Source organism: Salvia hispanica, chromosome 5 (genome assembly GCF_029641045.1).
Source record: "Salvia hispanica isolate PSC_SH4W2 chromosome 5, Shi_PSC_v1, whole genome shotgun sequence".
In the NCBI taxonomy this organism is placed as follows: domain Eukaryota; kingdom Viridiplantae; phylum Streptophyta; class Magnoliopsida; order Lamiales; family Lamiaceae; genus Salvia; species Salvia hispanica.
The window spans coordinates 46,840,566-46,858,651 of record NC_142696.1 but is presented as its reverse complement, the minus strand read 5'-3'; the positions used below and the strand labels follow the sequence as shown (position 1 = coordinate 46,858,651).

General features: G+C 36.3%; 4 protein-coding genes across 4 annotated transcripts; all 4 read left to right on the top strand.

The window, feature by feature from the left end:
- The first annotated feature begins 1,601 nt into the window (after positions 1–1,601).
- LOC125186769 (Actin-like ATPase superfamily protein) lies at positions 1,602–5,408 on the top strand. Its single transcript, XM_048083214.2, has 7 exons — positions 1,602–1,903; positions 2,244–2,391; positions 3,032–3,223; positions 3,642–3,770; positions 4,413–4,582; positions 4,775–4,905; positions 5,107–5,408. Exons 1-7 carry the CDS (start codon positions 1,714–1,716, stop codon positions 5,182–5,184), a joined length of 1,038 nt encoding a protein of 345 aa, XP_047939171.2. The 5' UTR covers positions 1,602–1,713; the 3' UTR covers positions 5,185–5,408.
- Positions 5,409–6,998: 1,590 nt separating this feature from the next.
- Positions 6,999–7,997, top strand: LOC125187901 (caffeoylshikimate esterase-like). The gene has a single exon (XM_048084550.2). The coding sequence runs from the start codon at positions 6,999–7,001 to the stop codon at positions 7,995–7,997; it is 999 nt and encodes a 332-aa protein (XP_047940507.2).
- Positions 7,998–10,254: 2,257 nt separating this feature from the next.
- LOC125187694 (uncharacterized) lies at positions 10,255–11,519 on the top strand. Its single transcript, XM_048084324.2, has 2 exons — positions 10,255–10,903; positions 11,393–11,519. The coding sequence occupies exons 1-2, from the start codon at positions 10,459–10,461 to the stop codon at positions 11,407–11,409; spliced, it is 462 nt and encodes a 153-aa protein (XP_047940281.1). The 5' UTR covers positions 10,255–10,458; the 3' UTR covers positions 11,410–11,519.
- A 5,146-nt stretch (positions 11,520–16,665) lies between these two features.
- On the top strand, positions 16,666–17,827 carry LOC148926931 (uncharacterized). The gene has a single exon (XM_089057971.1). It carries the CDS (start codon positions 16,666–16,668, stop codon positions 17,683–17,685), a length of 1,020 nt encoding a protein of 339 aa, XP_088914097.1. The 3' UTR covers positions 17,686–17,827.
- The last annotated feature ends 259 nt before the right edge of the window (positions 17,828–18,086 follow it).

Here is an 18,086-nt window from a genome sequence, read left to right as displayed (position 1 = left end):
CCCCATTGTCTTGTGTGTGGGCCTCTAGAATAGGGTTAATTAGACCAAGGATATCTGTTAAATTCTCTCAATTTTGTCTCACATCGACTTGGTGATGATCCAATCTAATCTATATAAATATGGATAATCCTCCCCTTATGAGACATTTTAAGGGGTGAGTGGTCCATTTCTAATATGGTATCAGCGCGGGCCCAAGTCGATGATAGATTTCTCTTTATTTCTTATCTACCTCACGAATGGAACACCGATGTCCTCTCCGGCCTACATCGATGATGGTTCTCTGTAATCTCTTGCATTGTCTATCCACGTGATGGAAGACCGATGTCCTTTCCGGCCCACACGTGAGGGGCGTGTTAAATTCTCCCAATTCTGTCCCACATCAACTTGGTGATGATCCAATCTAATCTATATAAGTGTAGATAACTCTCCCCCTTATGAGGCCTTTTAAGGGGTGAGTGATCCATTTCTAATATCAATTAATGTGGTATTTAAGAAACCGAAACAAATCAAATTAATTTTATTTTCGTTTGTAAATACTCGTATTGCACAATGTGTATATCAAAAATATATTCATTGATAAATCGAAACTATTGATTGTAGCACATATTTTACGCAGTTTGAATTTTGACGGCTCAATTGTTATATGCTGTGTTTCAAATTTCAATGGTTGCATAATCTTATCATAAAAATTATTGAAAGATTCGTCTAACGATTTTTTATTCAATCTACCTAATTAATTTATCTATTAAGTTGATATAAATATAAAGTCAAGCGATCACCTAAATTACTACTATGAGACTATTATGAAGGTCCCAATTTGTTTAACTTTTTTTTTATTGGGAGAAAAATTAAAGTTACGATAAAAATAGAGATTATTTAAATAAAGGATTATAGCCCTCAAGTGAATCAAACGAAATATGATCCAAATGTAGCTCCTTCAATACGGAATACACATTTATATTATCTCAATTCCTTAGAGTTTTCAAATTTATTCAAATTTTTTCTATTTAATTTATTATGTAGAAACCATATATATAAATGATCCGAGTCACCTAATTAATATAGTACATTTTTCATTAAAATTTAAAAATCATAATCGATACTAATATTTTTTATGTGTCCAACTCTACAATCAACCCCAATTTAATTTCATTGAGGACACGAACAAAATTACATTTCCGCATTAACTATGATTCATACTCAATATACAATATATTTGCGTTTTAAGTCATTGCACCCCAAATAAAGTCATAGTTATTATTCATTGACATAAAAAGAAATCAAGATCAACTATATTAATGTCACTATCCGAATTCCAAACCAACAAAAGTTTGTGATTTACAATAAAATTTGCAATTTACAATACTCAAATTATACAATATTAGAAAATAAACAGAAACAACATACGGAAAGTTCAGTGTAACAAAAATAAAAGCGTTTTGCTGGAATAAGAATATAGAAAAAAGCAATAAATTACAACCAGCCATTCTCTGCAGTTCTTTCGATGCAGTTATTTCTTTTTCGAACTATACACCGTGCAATTTTAGTAAAACGTTTTCAACAGCGCAACATAACTGCATTTGGTGGGAATTACTAGCGTTGGATTCCTCCGCCTTCCGTCGCCAATGGAGTAATCACAATTTCAGCAAAACATTCCCAAAATAAAAAATAAAAAAAAGGAAAATAAAATTTCACGCAAAGAAACGATCGGCGATGGGTTCTGAATCGGAGGAGCGTCGTAGCGCCGAACAAGGGGTGATTTTGGGGGTGGACGGCGGCACCACTTCCACCGTGTGCGTTTGTTTGCCGCTTCTGCCCTTCTCCGACCACCGCCAATTGCCCGATCCTATCCCCGTTCTCGGCCGCGCCGCCGCCGGTTGCTCTAACCACAACAGCGTCGGAGGTACTCCTGATTATGCGATTGAATGGATGGATGGATGAAATTCTCATAGCTAATTGCAATTTCAATTAGGAACTAGTGAAATTGGTATCGATCATCTGCACCTAGGTTTCCCGCTTCGTCTCCATATCTTGACTTGTTAAACTTACATGTTCTCCTTTAAGTATTTGGTAATGTCAATTAAGTATATTTTGTTGTAAAATAATGTAGAAGATAAGCTAAGAAGTTTGTTTTTGAATGAAGTCTTTGTATTTTGGAGAAAGGCAATGGAAGAGTAGAATGCTATGGAACATTATTTCTCAGTTTATGAAATCTTTATTGCTTCTTGGCATCGTGCTTACAGAAACTGCAGCCAGAGAAACACTTGAACAAGTTATAAATGAAGCTCTTTCTAGAGCTGGCAAGAATCTTTCAGCAGTTCTTGCTATATGCTTAGGAGTTTCTGGTGTGAATCATCCATCAGATCAGGAAAGGGTCTTGAATTGGATTAGGTATCGTGTCTCTGTTAAATTTGACTAATCTGAATCTTCTTTGACTGAGTAGAAATTTGGTTTTCTTATCGCTTGTTTTAAAAAGGATTAGTGGCATGTGCAATGTGGATGGTTATATTCTTATAAGAGCTGAAGAAATACATCAAGTATATTGATTTCTTGAGAAAATTCAAATGCTAAACTCTGTATACTGTAAACTATGGGGTTTAAGATCTGCTTAAGTCCTCTGTGCATGAGGTTGTGATAGAAACTTATTAAGACACTCATTTGTAGCGAAATAACTGTTTGTTTTAGAATCAAGCTAGCATAATATATTGAAATTTTTATTGTATATTTTGGAGTGAAAATTTGTGAAAAGCTGTATTCGTTGATTTTGTCATTTCCTTTTCATGTTCATAGAACTTGCTAGAGAAAGCTTGAGAACTACTGAAGGCTTAATCTTTCTGAAAAATGAAATGCAATAGTAAAACTGAGTATTGAAGTTCTGGTTCTAACTAGATGCAATTTTATTAGAAACATAAGCTGAAGCTGCTTCTTTTAATGCAAAATAATGTGAAGTACGTCAGGTGTTTTTGTTAATTTTGGATGTATGGTTCCACCATCTTTTGAATTGGTTTTGATTTTGTAATCATTGTTTCAGGAATATATTTCCATGCAATGTAAAGATATATGTGCAGAATGATGCTGTAGTAGCTCTTGCAAGTGGGACAATGGGGAGACTTCATGGGTGTGTTTTGATTGCGGGCACTGGATGTATTGCTTATGGGTTTACTGAAGATGGAAAAGAAGCCCGCTCTGCTGGTGCAGGGCCAGTTTTAGGTGACTGGGGCAGGTAAGCTCAGAGCCTGCTGGCGACTCTTCTTTTTGACTCTCTCTTTCCTGAATGAGCTCTGATAAATTATGATGTTAAAATTCTTTATGGAACTAATTTAGTATTTTAACATTGGATGAGGCATGACCAATTTACAGGTATACTATTGTCAGAAAACTGAAGTTGATCTGTCATTATTGCAGATAGTGTGGATAATCTGTTTCATGCCTTTAATATCCCACTATATATTGAAGAGTTGTGTTTATACTACGTACTTGTTAATGAGTGAACTTGTATAAACTTAAAGTTGGTAATGTTACTGTTCTCATAAAGTTTGAAATGCTGGGTGTAGATGCTTCATATCTTAGTGATACATTGTGCTTGTAGTATATATTATTCTATATGATGAATTAAAACAGTGACTTGCTGATGCTTCCAGTGGTTACGGAATTGCTTCTCGGGCATTGACAGCAGTGATGAAGGCTCATGATGGGCGTGGTCCAGCAACGATGCTAACAAACTTTATTCTGCAGTCACTTGATCTTTCTTCTCCAGATGAAATCATAGGGTATGTCTTTGTAGAAACTTATCCCCTATGCATGCTTTCCATGCTGCTGCTGCCAAACAGGCTACTTATGGTCTTGCTGTTTTTTGCTCTATGTCGAGTTAGATTCCCCCAGCGTGTCTCTTTATAAAATATTTTGCACGGAATGATTGAGTTCATGATGGTATTTTGATTTTTCCGTGGTAGAGATTAGAATGCGCTTTTTGCCTCTGTTTTGCCCTTTTCCAACTTATAAAACTGCATTATTTCTATTGCCAAACAAACAACCATGAAAAATTTGTTCCTCTGGTCCCAAACTTATGTAATGAACAACTAAAGAGCTGTTATAATTTTGCAGGATTTGCTCATGCTAGTAGAGCACTTATGAATTCTAACCTGTATGTTTAGATGTTGCTAGCTGTCTTTCTTGGACTAAGTGAGATCAGAGTTCATGAGGGACAAACTAAGATATTTCAGTGTAAAAGTAACCGCATTATTGTTAAACTTTCAAGGTTATTTTTAATCCATTCGTTTTCGGCATGGTTGGATAGAGTAGTTCCATGTGTATTACAAGATGTTAATCTGTTACTTGAAAATTTACAATGAGTATAACACATATCTTAACTATATCACCATTCTTTTTATTTCTTGCTTATTGGAATTTAGGTGGACCTATGCAGATTCTTCTTGGGCCAGAATTGCAGCGCTAGTCCCTGTTGTGGTATCTTGTGCTGAAGCTGGTGATCAGATTGCAGATGAGATCTTGAGCAATGCAGTCCAAGAACTGGCTTTGAGCGTGACAGCTGTTGTCCAACGACTACATTTGGCTGGAGAAGGTGTGTTCTCATATATCTTTGCATAAAATACATACAGAGTGCTATTAGCATGTGTGATCATATTGTTGCAACTGTAACATGAAGACACGTAATCTTTTGCCGTTACTCCTCCATCGAATCTCTATCTGCTCAACTTACACTGAGCTCTCATACCTCATATACGACAACTGAAAAAGAGTAAAAGTATTGCAGATGAAAAGGGTACTTTCCCCGTTGTCATGGTTGGTGGGGTTCTTGAAGCCAACAAGAGATGGGATATCGGAAATGAAGTTATTAACTTGATTTTGAAGGCTTATCCAGGGGCTTGCCCTATAAGACCAAAGGTTAGCCTTCCTCTAGTATGATCCATTATTGCACATACACATTCCTATAGTTTTATCCATTTTCTTCAAATTATTTCTATCTAGTATGAGATAAATGTCACCCCACCCCCTTTTATGTTTGATGTTGTTACAAATGGCTCTTCGCCCTTTTGCTCTCTCTGCATCTTCCAACTTGCCTGACGGTGTGTCTGATATTCTAAGGTCGAACCTGCCATTGGAGCTGCATTGTTCGCATGGAGCACGATTATGAAAGAAACGGAAGGAAATGGCCATAGATGACACTGCGCGTACAACATGCATCAAACGGAAACAACTCACACAGTCGGTCGTCAACAGAAACAGGGTTATTCTGAACCATCTGCTGATTAATTTGATCCGTTTGCCGATACTTTTTTAACTAAATCACTCTCTAAATGTGTGGTAGAGCTAATCATATGTTAACATGAACCTTAGATTTACAGAGTACATGATATCAATCGTGAGGAATGCATTTTTTTTTTCTAGTTTTGTGAATCCACTCTAAAATTGTTGTTAAAATTTCAATTTCCAATGAACGAATTGCTCTTTAATCACAAATAAGTACACTGTCTATCAATATCATAATCATGATCATTATGATTTCTGAGTTAGTGAGGTGAAAACTAGGCATTTAAAGCCGTCTAAGGTAGTATACCAGCTTTGCTCATCTGTCAAATATATTAATGGAAATGATGACTTTTATGAGAGATAAACTACCACCTCACTTTACAAAATTTATGGCGGCAGTTCAAACTTGTTGGAGTAGCACAGCAATTAACCTGTTCAGACATATCATTAATTCTCTGATGTTGATGTTTGATCACCAGCTCAAGTGGTTTACAGTTGAAACATGAATTAGTTAACTAGCAACATAACTTCACGTGGAACAAGTATCTGGCACGTGTTAGTTGGCTATTGGACAAGTTGTTCGCTGAGGTATTGGCATCCATAGTGAGAAAGAATGGCTTTTTTAAATTTCACAATGTGGGCATAAGAAATTCCAAAAACAATGTCAATTGATATTATGTTATCTCTTTAAAAATTGAACAAATCAAGAGGTAGCCATAGTTTTTTCGACAGATCCTAATCAGAGAAAATGAGGACATTCTGGTGGTTTGAGTGGGGCGGCCAACCCCTCTTGCCCATCCTAAATCCGCCTCTTGAAAGGAGGTATGTAGAACAAGTGTCTGAGCGGGGCGGACACCTCCTCTTGTCCATCCTAAATCTGCCGACTGAAAGGAGATCGTAGAATAAGACCTACATGTATTACTAGGCTAAATCTCGTGACACACAAGAAAATGAGGACATTATGGTGGTTTGAGTGGGGCGGCCGGCCCCTCTTGCCCATCCTAAATCCGCTTCCTGAAAGGAGGTATGTAGAACAAGTGTCTGAGCGGGGCGGACACCTCCTCTTGTCCATCCTAAATCTGCCGACTGAAAGGAGATACGTAGAATAAGAGCTACATGTATTACTAGGCTAAATCTCGTGACACACAAGAAATGTGTTGTGGAGGCATTTAAGGGATGAGCGCCACTTAGTTTAGCAAAATGCTGAGGGTTGTTACTATGACATTGTTATATATTCTATACTGATATATTGAGCTGAAATCATAACAAATTTAGCTTATTTTCATTTTCTTCATTGTTTTTACGTTGTCCTTTTTTTTACTTTGCAATGTGATATACAATAATACAAGGTGGATAAAGAATAATGGGTCGTGTATGCTCTACTCTTAGTCACTACTATTATTTGAAACGTGCTCATGTCGAAATCGTAGTCACTATTAATGTTTCATACCCGATTTCACCCCTTTTATTATTTAATTGAATTTTCTAAATATGCAATCAATTCAATACTTGAATTGCGAAAGACAAAAAAGGTGCAACATAAGCCGATTTGTCCATGATCATAGTTCATTAATAGAGTACACTAAATAATTCAAATTCATTTATGCACATTACCGTAGATACAGTTGGGAGGGCAGCCTCTCCCAACCAATCATAAAGATCCTATAGCCCTTATATGTTTGGCCAAAAACTCTACACCCTTTCACTCAAGAGAGAGAAAAAGAGAGATGAGTCACCCAATTCATGAAGCCAATGAGAAGAGCCCCTACGGCAGCCTCACAAAGGAGGCTTTCTACAAAAAACACAACATCCTCCACCAACAAAGCTCCTTCACCAACCCCCAAAACCTAAACATCTTCACCCAGTCATGGCAACCGAACGACACCTCCCGCCCAGTCGCGGCCTTCCTCGGCATGATCCACGGCTACACCTCCGAGAGCGGCTGGCTCTTCGAGCTCAACGCCGTGGCCGCCGCCAAATCCGGCCTCTTCGTCTGCGCCCTCGACCTCCAGGGCCACGGCCTCTCCGAAGGGCCCCGCGACCACATCACCGACATCCGGCCCCTCCTCGACGACTGCCTCCGCTTCTTCGCCGCCGCCAGGGCCAGACACCCCCCGGGCCTCCCCGCCTTTCTGTACGGGGAGTCCCTGGGAGGCGCCCTGGCCCTCCTGGCCTGCCTGCGCCAGGGGAAGGGTCCTTCTTCCCCTGGCGCAGGCGCGGCCCCCTGGCGCGGCCTCATCCTGAGTGGGGCCATGCTGGAGGTGTCCAAAAAGTTCAAGCCGGTGTGGCCGCTGGAGAAGCTGCTGCCGGCGGCGGCGTACGTGGCGCCGGCGTGGAGGATCGCGGTCACGGCGCCGCCGGGGAGGCGGTCGTACAGGGAGGGGTGGAAGAGGGAGCTGGCGGCGGGGAGCCCGAGTAGGAGGACGTGCGGGCGGCCGACGGCGGCGACGGCGCAGCAGCTGCTGAGTGTCTGCGAGTGGATAAAGAGGGAGTGTGGGGAGCTGGAGGTGGCGATGCTGATCCTGCATGGCGGCGAGGATGTGATCTGCGATCCCGAGGGGGCGAGGCGGCTGTACGAGGCGGCGGCGAGCAAGGACAAGACGATCAAGATATACGACGGCGCGTGGCATCAACTGATCGGAGAGAGTAATGAGGTTGTGGAGGAGGTTTTTGATACAGTGCTGACGTGGATAAAAGTCAGAGCTGATTTGGCAAACATCAATTGAGGAGAATATATTGATTTTTTTTTTGTTATATGTTTTGTGAGATGTATGTACAAAAGCCCAACTGAGGGTTGTTGAAAGTCCAATAATAGCCCATTAACGGCTTGGGCCATGTCAATAAATGTCTAATTTAGTTTAACCGAAATAAAATGTGATATTTAATTATAACTGAGTAGGGGTAGTGATAAAATACAAACTCATATATTGTACAAACTCCAAACTTTTTAGCACAGTATCAACACAATGTTAATACAGTGTAAAACTTTAAGATTTTGATGTCAACACAATTTCAAAACAACATCAACCGTTGACATTGTGTTGACATTTTTTGTTGCTACTACCTCCGTCCCCCAAATATTGGCGCACTTTGACCCGGCACGGGTTTTAAGAAATGTAATGGAAAGTGAGTTGAAAAAGTTGGTGGGATGTGTGTCCTACTTTTAAAGTAGTAGTTTTATAATAAAATGTGAGTATGAATGAGTTAGTGGAATATAAGGTCCACTACAAAAAATGATAAAAAAAAATGAAATGTGTCAAAGTTACAGGGACGAACCGAAATGGTAAATTGTGTCAAACTTTCAGGGACGGAGATAGTATTATTTTATCATCTGTTGATATTTTCTAACGGTTCAGATCATAGTTTTGAGTTTGTATAATATTTAGGGTTTGCATTTGATCACACCCGTAATTGGATTCCTAATTAGGTATTAGATACTTTAATCGAAATAAAATGTGATACTATTTCAAAGTGTATAACACTTCATGAAGATTTGATTTGTATATCAGGAGAATAATATGGCCCATGGTATAATTATATTTGACTTTCCTTATCTATGGAAAATCCAGTTCAGCATTACAAACTTGTTTCTTTTCACATTGATGGACTATTAACGATATTTTATAGAAAAAAAAGAGCACGGATCTAATTATAGACATTGAACTTGAGGATGTGCAAGTGTGTTTTGCGAAATGATAAATAAAAATATGCTTGGTGAAAAATGTTTTTTTCTCTTGATTAGCATGTCAATTTTTTTTCCCTCAACATAAAGTAAGTGTTGAATTTAAAATACAACCATTGTTGGTGAGAAATGATAAATACAGTATTCCTTCACATGAAAGTTAAAACAAATAAGAATTGCACATGCAAGTATGCCAAACGAGATAGAAAAGTCCAAGCAAAGGGACGAGAGGGAATACTTTTTGTGGTAAAAGGTATTCACACTTTTATTCCCGTGCTCATCTTTCTCATTAAACTTGAAAGGTGCGGTAGGTGATAGATTTTATAAGAGTTAGTTAATATTTAAATTACATTCATTGAAGAAAAAATCAATTACACTTTTTGAAATTATACTCTAGGAATAAATGAGTGATAGACAACTCACTCAGTAGTCATTTAAATGTGTAGATAGACAGAAAATCAAGAACTTTAATTAAATTCTAGTCTTTCTTATAACTTTACGATCAATTATTAAACATAAAGTTTAAAATTGTCCACAGATACACCACTAGGTCTGATTTAAGTGAAACCGTATCTGATGCGTCAGATAACAATCGAAATTTAGATTTATATGTTGTTAACAAATACACCACTAGGCCTGAAGCGTTAGATAACAATGGAAATTTGGATTTATATGTTGTTCACAGATATACCACTAGATTTGATTTAAGTGAAACCGTATCTGATGCGTCAAATATCAATCGAAATTTGAATTTAAATGTTGTTCACAGATATACCACCAGATTTGATTTAAGTAGAAACGTATTTGACCCTAAACATCGAAATTTGGATTTATACGTCCATCGGAATCTTCAAAATCAGAATCTACCCATTTAACATCGACTCTGAGACATATATATACTATTTTTTCCCATTAATTTTATATAATAACCCGATAAAATCATTATTTATTCAAAACGAATGGTATTTTTACTATACTTATAAATTATACTCCCTCCGTTCCCGATTAAGAATCACACTTTTCCATTTCGCCCGTCTCCAATTAAGAGTCACACTTCATTTTTACCGTAAATAGTAAATAGGTCCCACGTTCCACTAACTCAATTCACTCACATTTTATTATAAAATCAATATAAAAAATGGGTCCCACATCCCACTAACTTTTTCAATCAACTTTTCTTTACATTTCTCAAAACTCGTGTCCGGTCAAAGTTTGACTCTTAATCGGGACGGATGGAGTAATTTAAATAGAGGTAAATAGTAGGTGCACCGATCACATAGTGTGTAGTAGCTATTTACACCCACAATAATTGCTCTGTCTTCATCCCATAATCCCATTTTGTTCCACTCCGACAAGAATTCACGAGTTCAGTTTCCAAAAACTGATAATTACTTTATTCACTGCAGTTAATAATCACAAAATATAACAGAAAAATCGAATAAAACAACCAACACTCCCAATTTCCCATCACTCATTTCATCTCATTCAATCCAATTCCCAAAAAAATGAACAAAATCCTCCTCCAATTCCTCGCCGCCGTCGCCCTCTCCGCCCTCCTCGCCCGCTCCGCCGCCCGCGACCTCCGCCCGTCGGACCACGGCCTCGACTTCCAGGAGAGCTCCTCGCCGCCGCCGTCTCGCGGCGGCGCCGGCGAGCAGCAGGAAATGATGGCATTCTTCGGCGAAACGACGTCGTCCGCGGCCGCGGCGAGCGTGCAGCTGCCCGAGGCGAAGAACATCAGCGACACGTGGCTGGGGGCACGTGGCGCGGGCGAGAGGGCACGTGACGAGGCGAGGAGAGATCACGTGCGGCTGGGGTTGCTGGTGGCGACGGCGGTGTGCGGGCTGACCGGCGTCGCGCTGCTGGCGATCTCCGGCGCCGTATTTATTTTCCGGCTGAGGAAAACTGACCGGAATTCGTCGGCTTTGGCGCCGGAGAAGAAGATCAGTGGTTAGTGATGGCTAATTTTGATTGATTTGAAAACATAATCCAACTTTTATTTTATTTGTTCATAATAGTTTGGATTAATTGAGTTGATGATGTTGAGATTAAAGTATTAAACCATACGTCTTTAATTAGTGGGTTTAATTTTATTTTGACTGATTGTTGCATATTTAAATTGTACTTGAACTTTAAATAATTATAGGCTGATTTGTGCTTAATTTAGCAGAATTGAAGCTATTAGAAAATAAAAAAATTGTTCGAAAAAGTGACATTTCCTGTTCAATTGGCTTGGGGATGGAATATGAATTTTGATATTGGAATTTTCTTTTATTTTTCTAGTCAAAATTAAATTTCTTGTTGCGTTTGGCTTAGTGAATTAAATATCACCATTACATTTTTATGCCCTTTTATTTGATTGTGTATTGTCGTTTTTTTTTAAGCGATGAGTAGTATTATTGGATTGTAAGATCGAGTGATTAAATCTCAAATATGTAGGTAATTTTATGGTTTGATTCGGTTTGTGCATATGCCTCGATACTCAAACTCGGCCCGCGTCAAGGCCCGTCTCTATGGTAGCTTTTTCACTCTTATATCGCAGTATCAATAGTTGGCCTTTACAATCTCTCTTTCTCCATCTTCCTCTCTTGCGATGCGCCACAACCGATTTTGTCTGTTTTTATTCAATCTGCAACCGATTTTTGATTGACATGCTCGGATACAAGGTTGGTGGGGGGAGAAGAACGGGGAGAACGTTGGATGGGCATCATCCAAGGCGACGATGAATATAATGATTTATTGGAGAGTAATGTTCATTTGCTAAAAAAAAAAAAATACTAAGATGTTATATCACAAACGTACCAAAGTGGAAAAGTGTGATATTATTTCATGGATGAGGAAATTAATAGATAAATTCTATTATTAGTTTTATCTTACACAAAAATCATCTTAATCGACCACCTATAATTTTAACAAACAACTCATCCTTACCTCAAAAAGGGAAAAATCTCATCCCTCTTTAAATGCAGCAATCAAACTGACCTAACCCCATTATCTACACTACCATACCTTTTTCTGAGTTGGATAATATATTTATATACAATAAGAAAGGATATGAAATTATTAATGATAAAGCAATTCCAATATTAGTGAACTAAGTTGCACTAAAATGTGGTCATTCTTCATTGCTCAATAATTCATGAAAATGATACCCTATACCTTTATTACATTATCGAGACGCATTATCTCATATCTTCACAACCCAACCAGGCATGAGTGTTTCATCATGTTTAAATTCGAATTGATATACTTAACTTAGAACAAATTAGAGATATAGTGTTTAAAATGATCAGATTTTTTTTTATGAAAATTACAAGAAAGTTGGTGTATAATTAAATGGAAAAGGACACAACAAAATATATATGTGCCACGAATTTTGACATATATCATTAACAAATTAGTGCATATAGATTCAAATTTCAAATGCAAGAAAACTTAATAGGCATGCCACGAATTTTGACATATATAGAGACAAAAATATTAAAGTCTCTTGTAGATATTTTCTAGAAATAAGAATTCACTTATACAATCAATATTTATCATATATGAAATTTTACTTCTCAAAATAGGATATTTTAATGCATACATAAATATCAATAGTAATGAGCAATTTTAGTGATTGGGTAAATTGTAAGCATCCGCAACGATTACAATATTATTTCTGTAATATTTGATGGACATAAATCGTGCTACTGTTGTTTAAAAAAATATACTGTATTGATTACAATTTCAGGGTGTCCATTAAAATTAAACCAATTCTACTAATCTTACACATAATTTTAAATGTGGACAACATAAACCACTAACAGTCTAACACTACTTCCACCATATTTCTCCTTTTTCTCTCTCCTTTACTAATTGCGTATTAAAACCCGTGTAATTTATAACTTTGTCTATTTTTTTTGGACGAAGATAGTATGTGTAAACACAGTTTTATGATTGCTGATATTTAAAAAATTTCAATTATATTCACAAATTTCAATTTTGTAACTAAGTTAGACACTTTTATTCTTCTGCCACTTAGAAAACAAAACGCACCCAAAAAAAACTTGTTAAAACAAAAAAGTATTCCATCGATCTTTAATTAGAAAAATATTCTTAGTGGGCCAAACAACCAAAGTTATACTCTTGTAGTGTGGAAACATAGTAACGATCAACTTAATATTATCTAAACAATTCATTTATATATTTTGCTAAGTAATTAATCAATTATCTTATAATTTCTCGTACATCTACTATTTAACAAGAAAATATATTGCATACAAAAAGTAATTACTTAAACACAATTATAATCAAACAATATTACACAATACACACAATTGCAATAATATTGTCATGATATTTCTATTTCGACGGCATAAAATTCGAAATCATTAGCTATTATATATAGCAAATCATATGTAGTAGTACATAAATTCAATTTCAATATTATGATGATCACAAATCATCCAATTATATGTGTGCCTAACCATCTCATCTATATAAAGAACGACAGAAATATATGTAAATAACAAAACTCACTTCAATAATAAATACTATCAAAATGGGTCGTCCTATTTTAATATTTTTAGTATTATGTATCATTGTTGAGACTGGTTATGCAAGTTTTCTACCCAAATACAAAATTATGATTGACAATGAAATTAAGAATAGTTCAGTGGGAGTTCATTGTCGATCTTCAGAAGACAATCTTGGATATCATATATTAAGGCCATCTCAGAGCATCCATTGGTCATTCAGACAAAATTTTTGGTTTAGTACTCGATTTTCTTGCCAATTTTCTTGGGGGCAAAAAAGAAGAGATATTATTGTGTTTAATGATCATTTGTCCAAGTTTTGCCGGTCTAAAATGGGAAATCTATGTTTTTGGTCTATAAGACCTGAGGGATTTAACTTAGGCTATACAAGATATATGAAAGATCACATTAGAGTATACACATGGGGGGAGGATCATACGAATGGATTGCGGGCCATAGCCGAGGAACGGCTAGGAGAACGAGAACAGGAAGAAGCCACGGAAGAACTGGAAGTGGATGATGACTCCGGAGGACACGTGGAGGACGAGGGAGTTAGTCCAACTGCAGTAGCACCGAGAATTGGACGCCCGTAAACGTGCGAGACGTCCCCTGGGAGCGCTATCTCGACTACGTGTCTCGTTAATATTGATATTTTTATCTGACATTATGTTTGGATTTATCTTTTTAAAATTAATTTGTTGAGTCGAGCATATTTGTAAATTTCATTCGAGTTTTCTTTGTCAGTTCTTTAGCGAAATGTATTAGAAGGTCGAACTGCATAGGGTCCTAGTCTATAAATAAGACGACTATCATGTATGACTTAAATCCCAAGAAATACAATATCTTATTGCAATTTTTTTTTTTAACTTTTTGCAATTTTTTTTACTTGTTATGTGTTTCAATTATGTTTTCAAATATTGTCATAGACTATGAGCTGAAACTTTGAATCACCAAAAACCAAAAATTATTGACCCGATTGTATACTCCATATGAGATGATAAAAAAAAATAAGTAACCCTAAATCCAAATGTATATTTGGAATTAAAAACAATCAACAGTATAAAATACCAAACATTTTCTGATTTTATTAGTACATCGTTAATAGCCCAAGATCATAAACTCAAAAAACTTCGACTTCATTCATAGAGCATATAATAGCTTCATGCCTTCATCGGCAGAAGAAAAAAAAGGCATATACATGCAAATATATCACAAATCTTGTGAATGATTTGTAGACACGTTCTTCATTCCCAAGAGTTATGTCTTCTATAAATCCATACATGTATTGCATAAAACAACAATCTGCATAAATGACGGTTGAATATTTTTATTAAATTAGTGAAGATTAGGTACCTAATTTGAACGAAAATATGTTCTTTTTCCAAACCCACCAAACTAAACAACAAATCAAACACACGATGGGTTTAGTTACATAACATTATACATCAAACCAAACATCCGGTTGCAATCCATTACTAGCTCATAAGTCATAACCCATCTCTAATGTTAAGTAAATAAGTTAACTACACAAAGCCCATCACTTGAACCAAACGACTAAGTATTTAATTTATATTTAGAAAAGTATTCTTAGTGTGGCCATTGGCCAACCACCAAAGGTATAGAGATCTAATGTAGAAATATCGTAATGATCAACCAATATTATCTTTTTATGGAAGAAATATATGGAGTATCATTTTTGCTAAAATATCATTTTATACAAGTAGAATATCTTTATATTGATATCATTTTTATACATACAAAATATCATATTATAGAATATAATCATTTTATACAAACAGAATATCATTTATATTGATATTATTTTTATATATACAGAATATCATTTTATATAACATAATCATTTTATAAAAACAGAATATCATTTTATTAATTAGCAAAAATGATATATTTCATCCATAAAATGATTAGGTTATTAGATATCACCATAACATGATTAGCACATGATCACATCCCTAATCTAAATAATTCATTTATATATTTTGGTAAGTTAATTGATTATCTTATCCCTTTTTTTTGTACATCTAGCTTGTGACCTACTATTTAACAAGAAAGTATATTGCATACGAAAAGTAATTACTTAAATACAATCATGGTCATGCTATATTACACAAAATTGCAATAATATTGTCATATTTCGAAATCATTAGCTCTTATAAATCGTAAATCATATATATAAATTCAATCTCAATATTATGGAGATCACAAATCATCCAATTATATTTATACGTGTGTCTTACCATCTCATATATATAAACACGACAGAAGTATATGTAAATAACAAAACTCACTTCAATACTATCAAAATGGGTCGTCCTACTTTAATATTTTTAATATTATGTATTATTGTTGAGACTGGTTATGCAGGTATAGTCATTCTACCCAAATACAAAATTATGATTTACAATAAAATTCGGAATAGTTCAGTGGGAGTTCATTGTCGATCCTCAGACGACGATCTTGGATATCATAAATTAAGGCCATTTCAAAGCATCAATTGGTCATTCAGACAAAATATTTGGTTTACTACTCGATTTTCTTGTCAATTTTCTTGGGGACGAAAAAGAAGAGATGTTAATGTGTTCGATTCTAAATTGTCCAAGTCTTGCCATTCTAGAAGTGGAAACTTATGTTTTTGGTCTATAAGACCTGATGGATTTTACTTAAGCAATACAATATATATGAAAGATCACTATAGAGTGTACACATGGGGGAAGGATGATACGAATGGATCGCTGGCCATAGCCGAGGAACGGCTAGGAAAACAAGAACGGGAAGAAGTAAGACTATGTTTATCGGTGGGGTGGGTCGACCGCCACCTCACCCCACCTTTAAAAAAAAAATAAAAAATCAATAATATTGTCTCAATCTCAAGTAGACCACGGTCTCTCTCCACCCAAACACCAACCAGGCGGTCTCCATTCCATCATCCAATGAGATTGTGCCAAATGGCACAATCTCATTGGTTGATATATATATACTTTTAAATTAATATATCTTTAATATAAAATATTATAAAATTATAAAAATTATATCAAAATTCATAATTTTTCTTCCTCTATAAATAGAGACCACATTTGCTATAGTTTGCACACAAAAAAAAATATCTCTTTCCTCCTCCTATAATCTTCTTGTTTGATAAAATTTCATATTTTTAAGCTTACTTTGTTGCTAACTATGGATGATGATGAGAATAATATATTCTCCGATTCCCCAAATTTCTATCCTTCCCAAAACTACAACCCTTCCCAAAATTTTAATCCTTCTCAAGATTATTTCCCTAGTTTTGATGATTTTCCAAATTCTGATCAATTCCAAAATTCATTTCAAAACCAACATTCAAGCCAAGTCATATCACCAACCAACTTGAGTGCTTCAAACACTCCACATGATTGGAGTGAGCAAGAAGACATGTCATTAATGTCTGCTTATTGTTTTGTGAGCAGGGATGCAATTGTTGGCACCAACCAAACTAATGCCCATCTATGGCAAAAGGTTCTTGATCAATATGAGGAAGCAAGAAAAGAAAATCCAGGAATGGGCCAACAAAGAAGTTTAGAGTCATTGAGACAACGCTACAAACGACTCAACACAAATGTCACAAAGTGGATTGCTGCATACAAAAAAGCACATGATCGAGCTACAAGTGGCCAATCTAAAGAGGACATTGAGAAAGCCGCTCAACAACTGTATGGTAAGAGAAAATTTACTCACCATAAGGTGTTTGAGGAGGTGATGAGATACAATCCTAAGTGGGAATTGAAATTGAATAGTACTGGTTCAACGCGTTTCCAGCCAGATGAAGATAGTCTTGAAGAAAGTCGTGGGAGCTCAAAAAGGTCGAGGACTAGTGAGGAAGGAGGACCTCAAATTGACTCCATTCCTGAGAGTCGTTCTTCAACATTGCAGCGTCCTACCGGAAGAGATCAAGCTAAGAGTAAGGCTAAAAGAAGAGGCAAAGAAGTTGCAACGTCTTCATATACAATCCCTAATGATTTCACTGCAGCACTGCGTGAAATGAGAGTTACACGTGAAAGGGAATGTGATATTCAAGAACGGAAGATCAAAGCAGCTAGTGATATTCAGGAACGGAACATCAAGGCAGCTATCCTTACTCCGCTGATGGCTAGGAGGGACTTAACTCCAGAAGAAGAAACGTTGAAACGCAATCTAATAGCAGAATTATTTGGGAATTGATCGTAGTTTATCTGTTTTCAATGTATGTTTCTTATTATGCAAATTTCAACTTCTGTTGCTTAGTGTGTAATCTTCAATTTCTGTTGCTTAGTATGTAATCTTTAATTTATGTTGCTTATGTAATTTCCAGTTTATGTGATAAGCCCTTCAATCAAAGTATGACTACATGACATTACAAGTGGGGGTGGAATCCAATGACATCCCATGTGATCACGAAAATCAAAGTGTGACTATATGACAAGTCATTTTCTATCAAGTGGGGGTGGAATCCAATGACAACCCATGTGATCACGAAAATCAAAGTATGGCTACATGACAAGGCATTTTCTATCACAAATGGTGGTGGAATCTAATGACATCCCATGTGATCACGAAAATCAAAGTATGGCTACATGACAAGG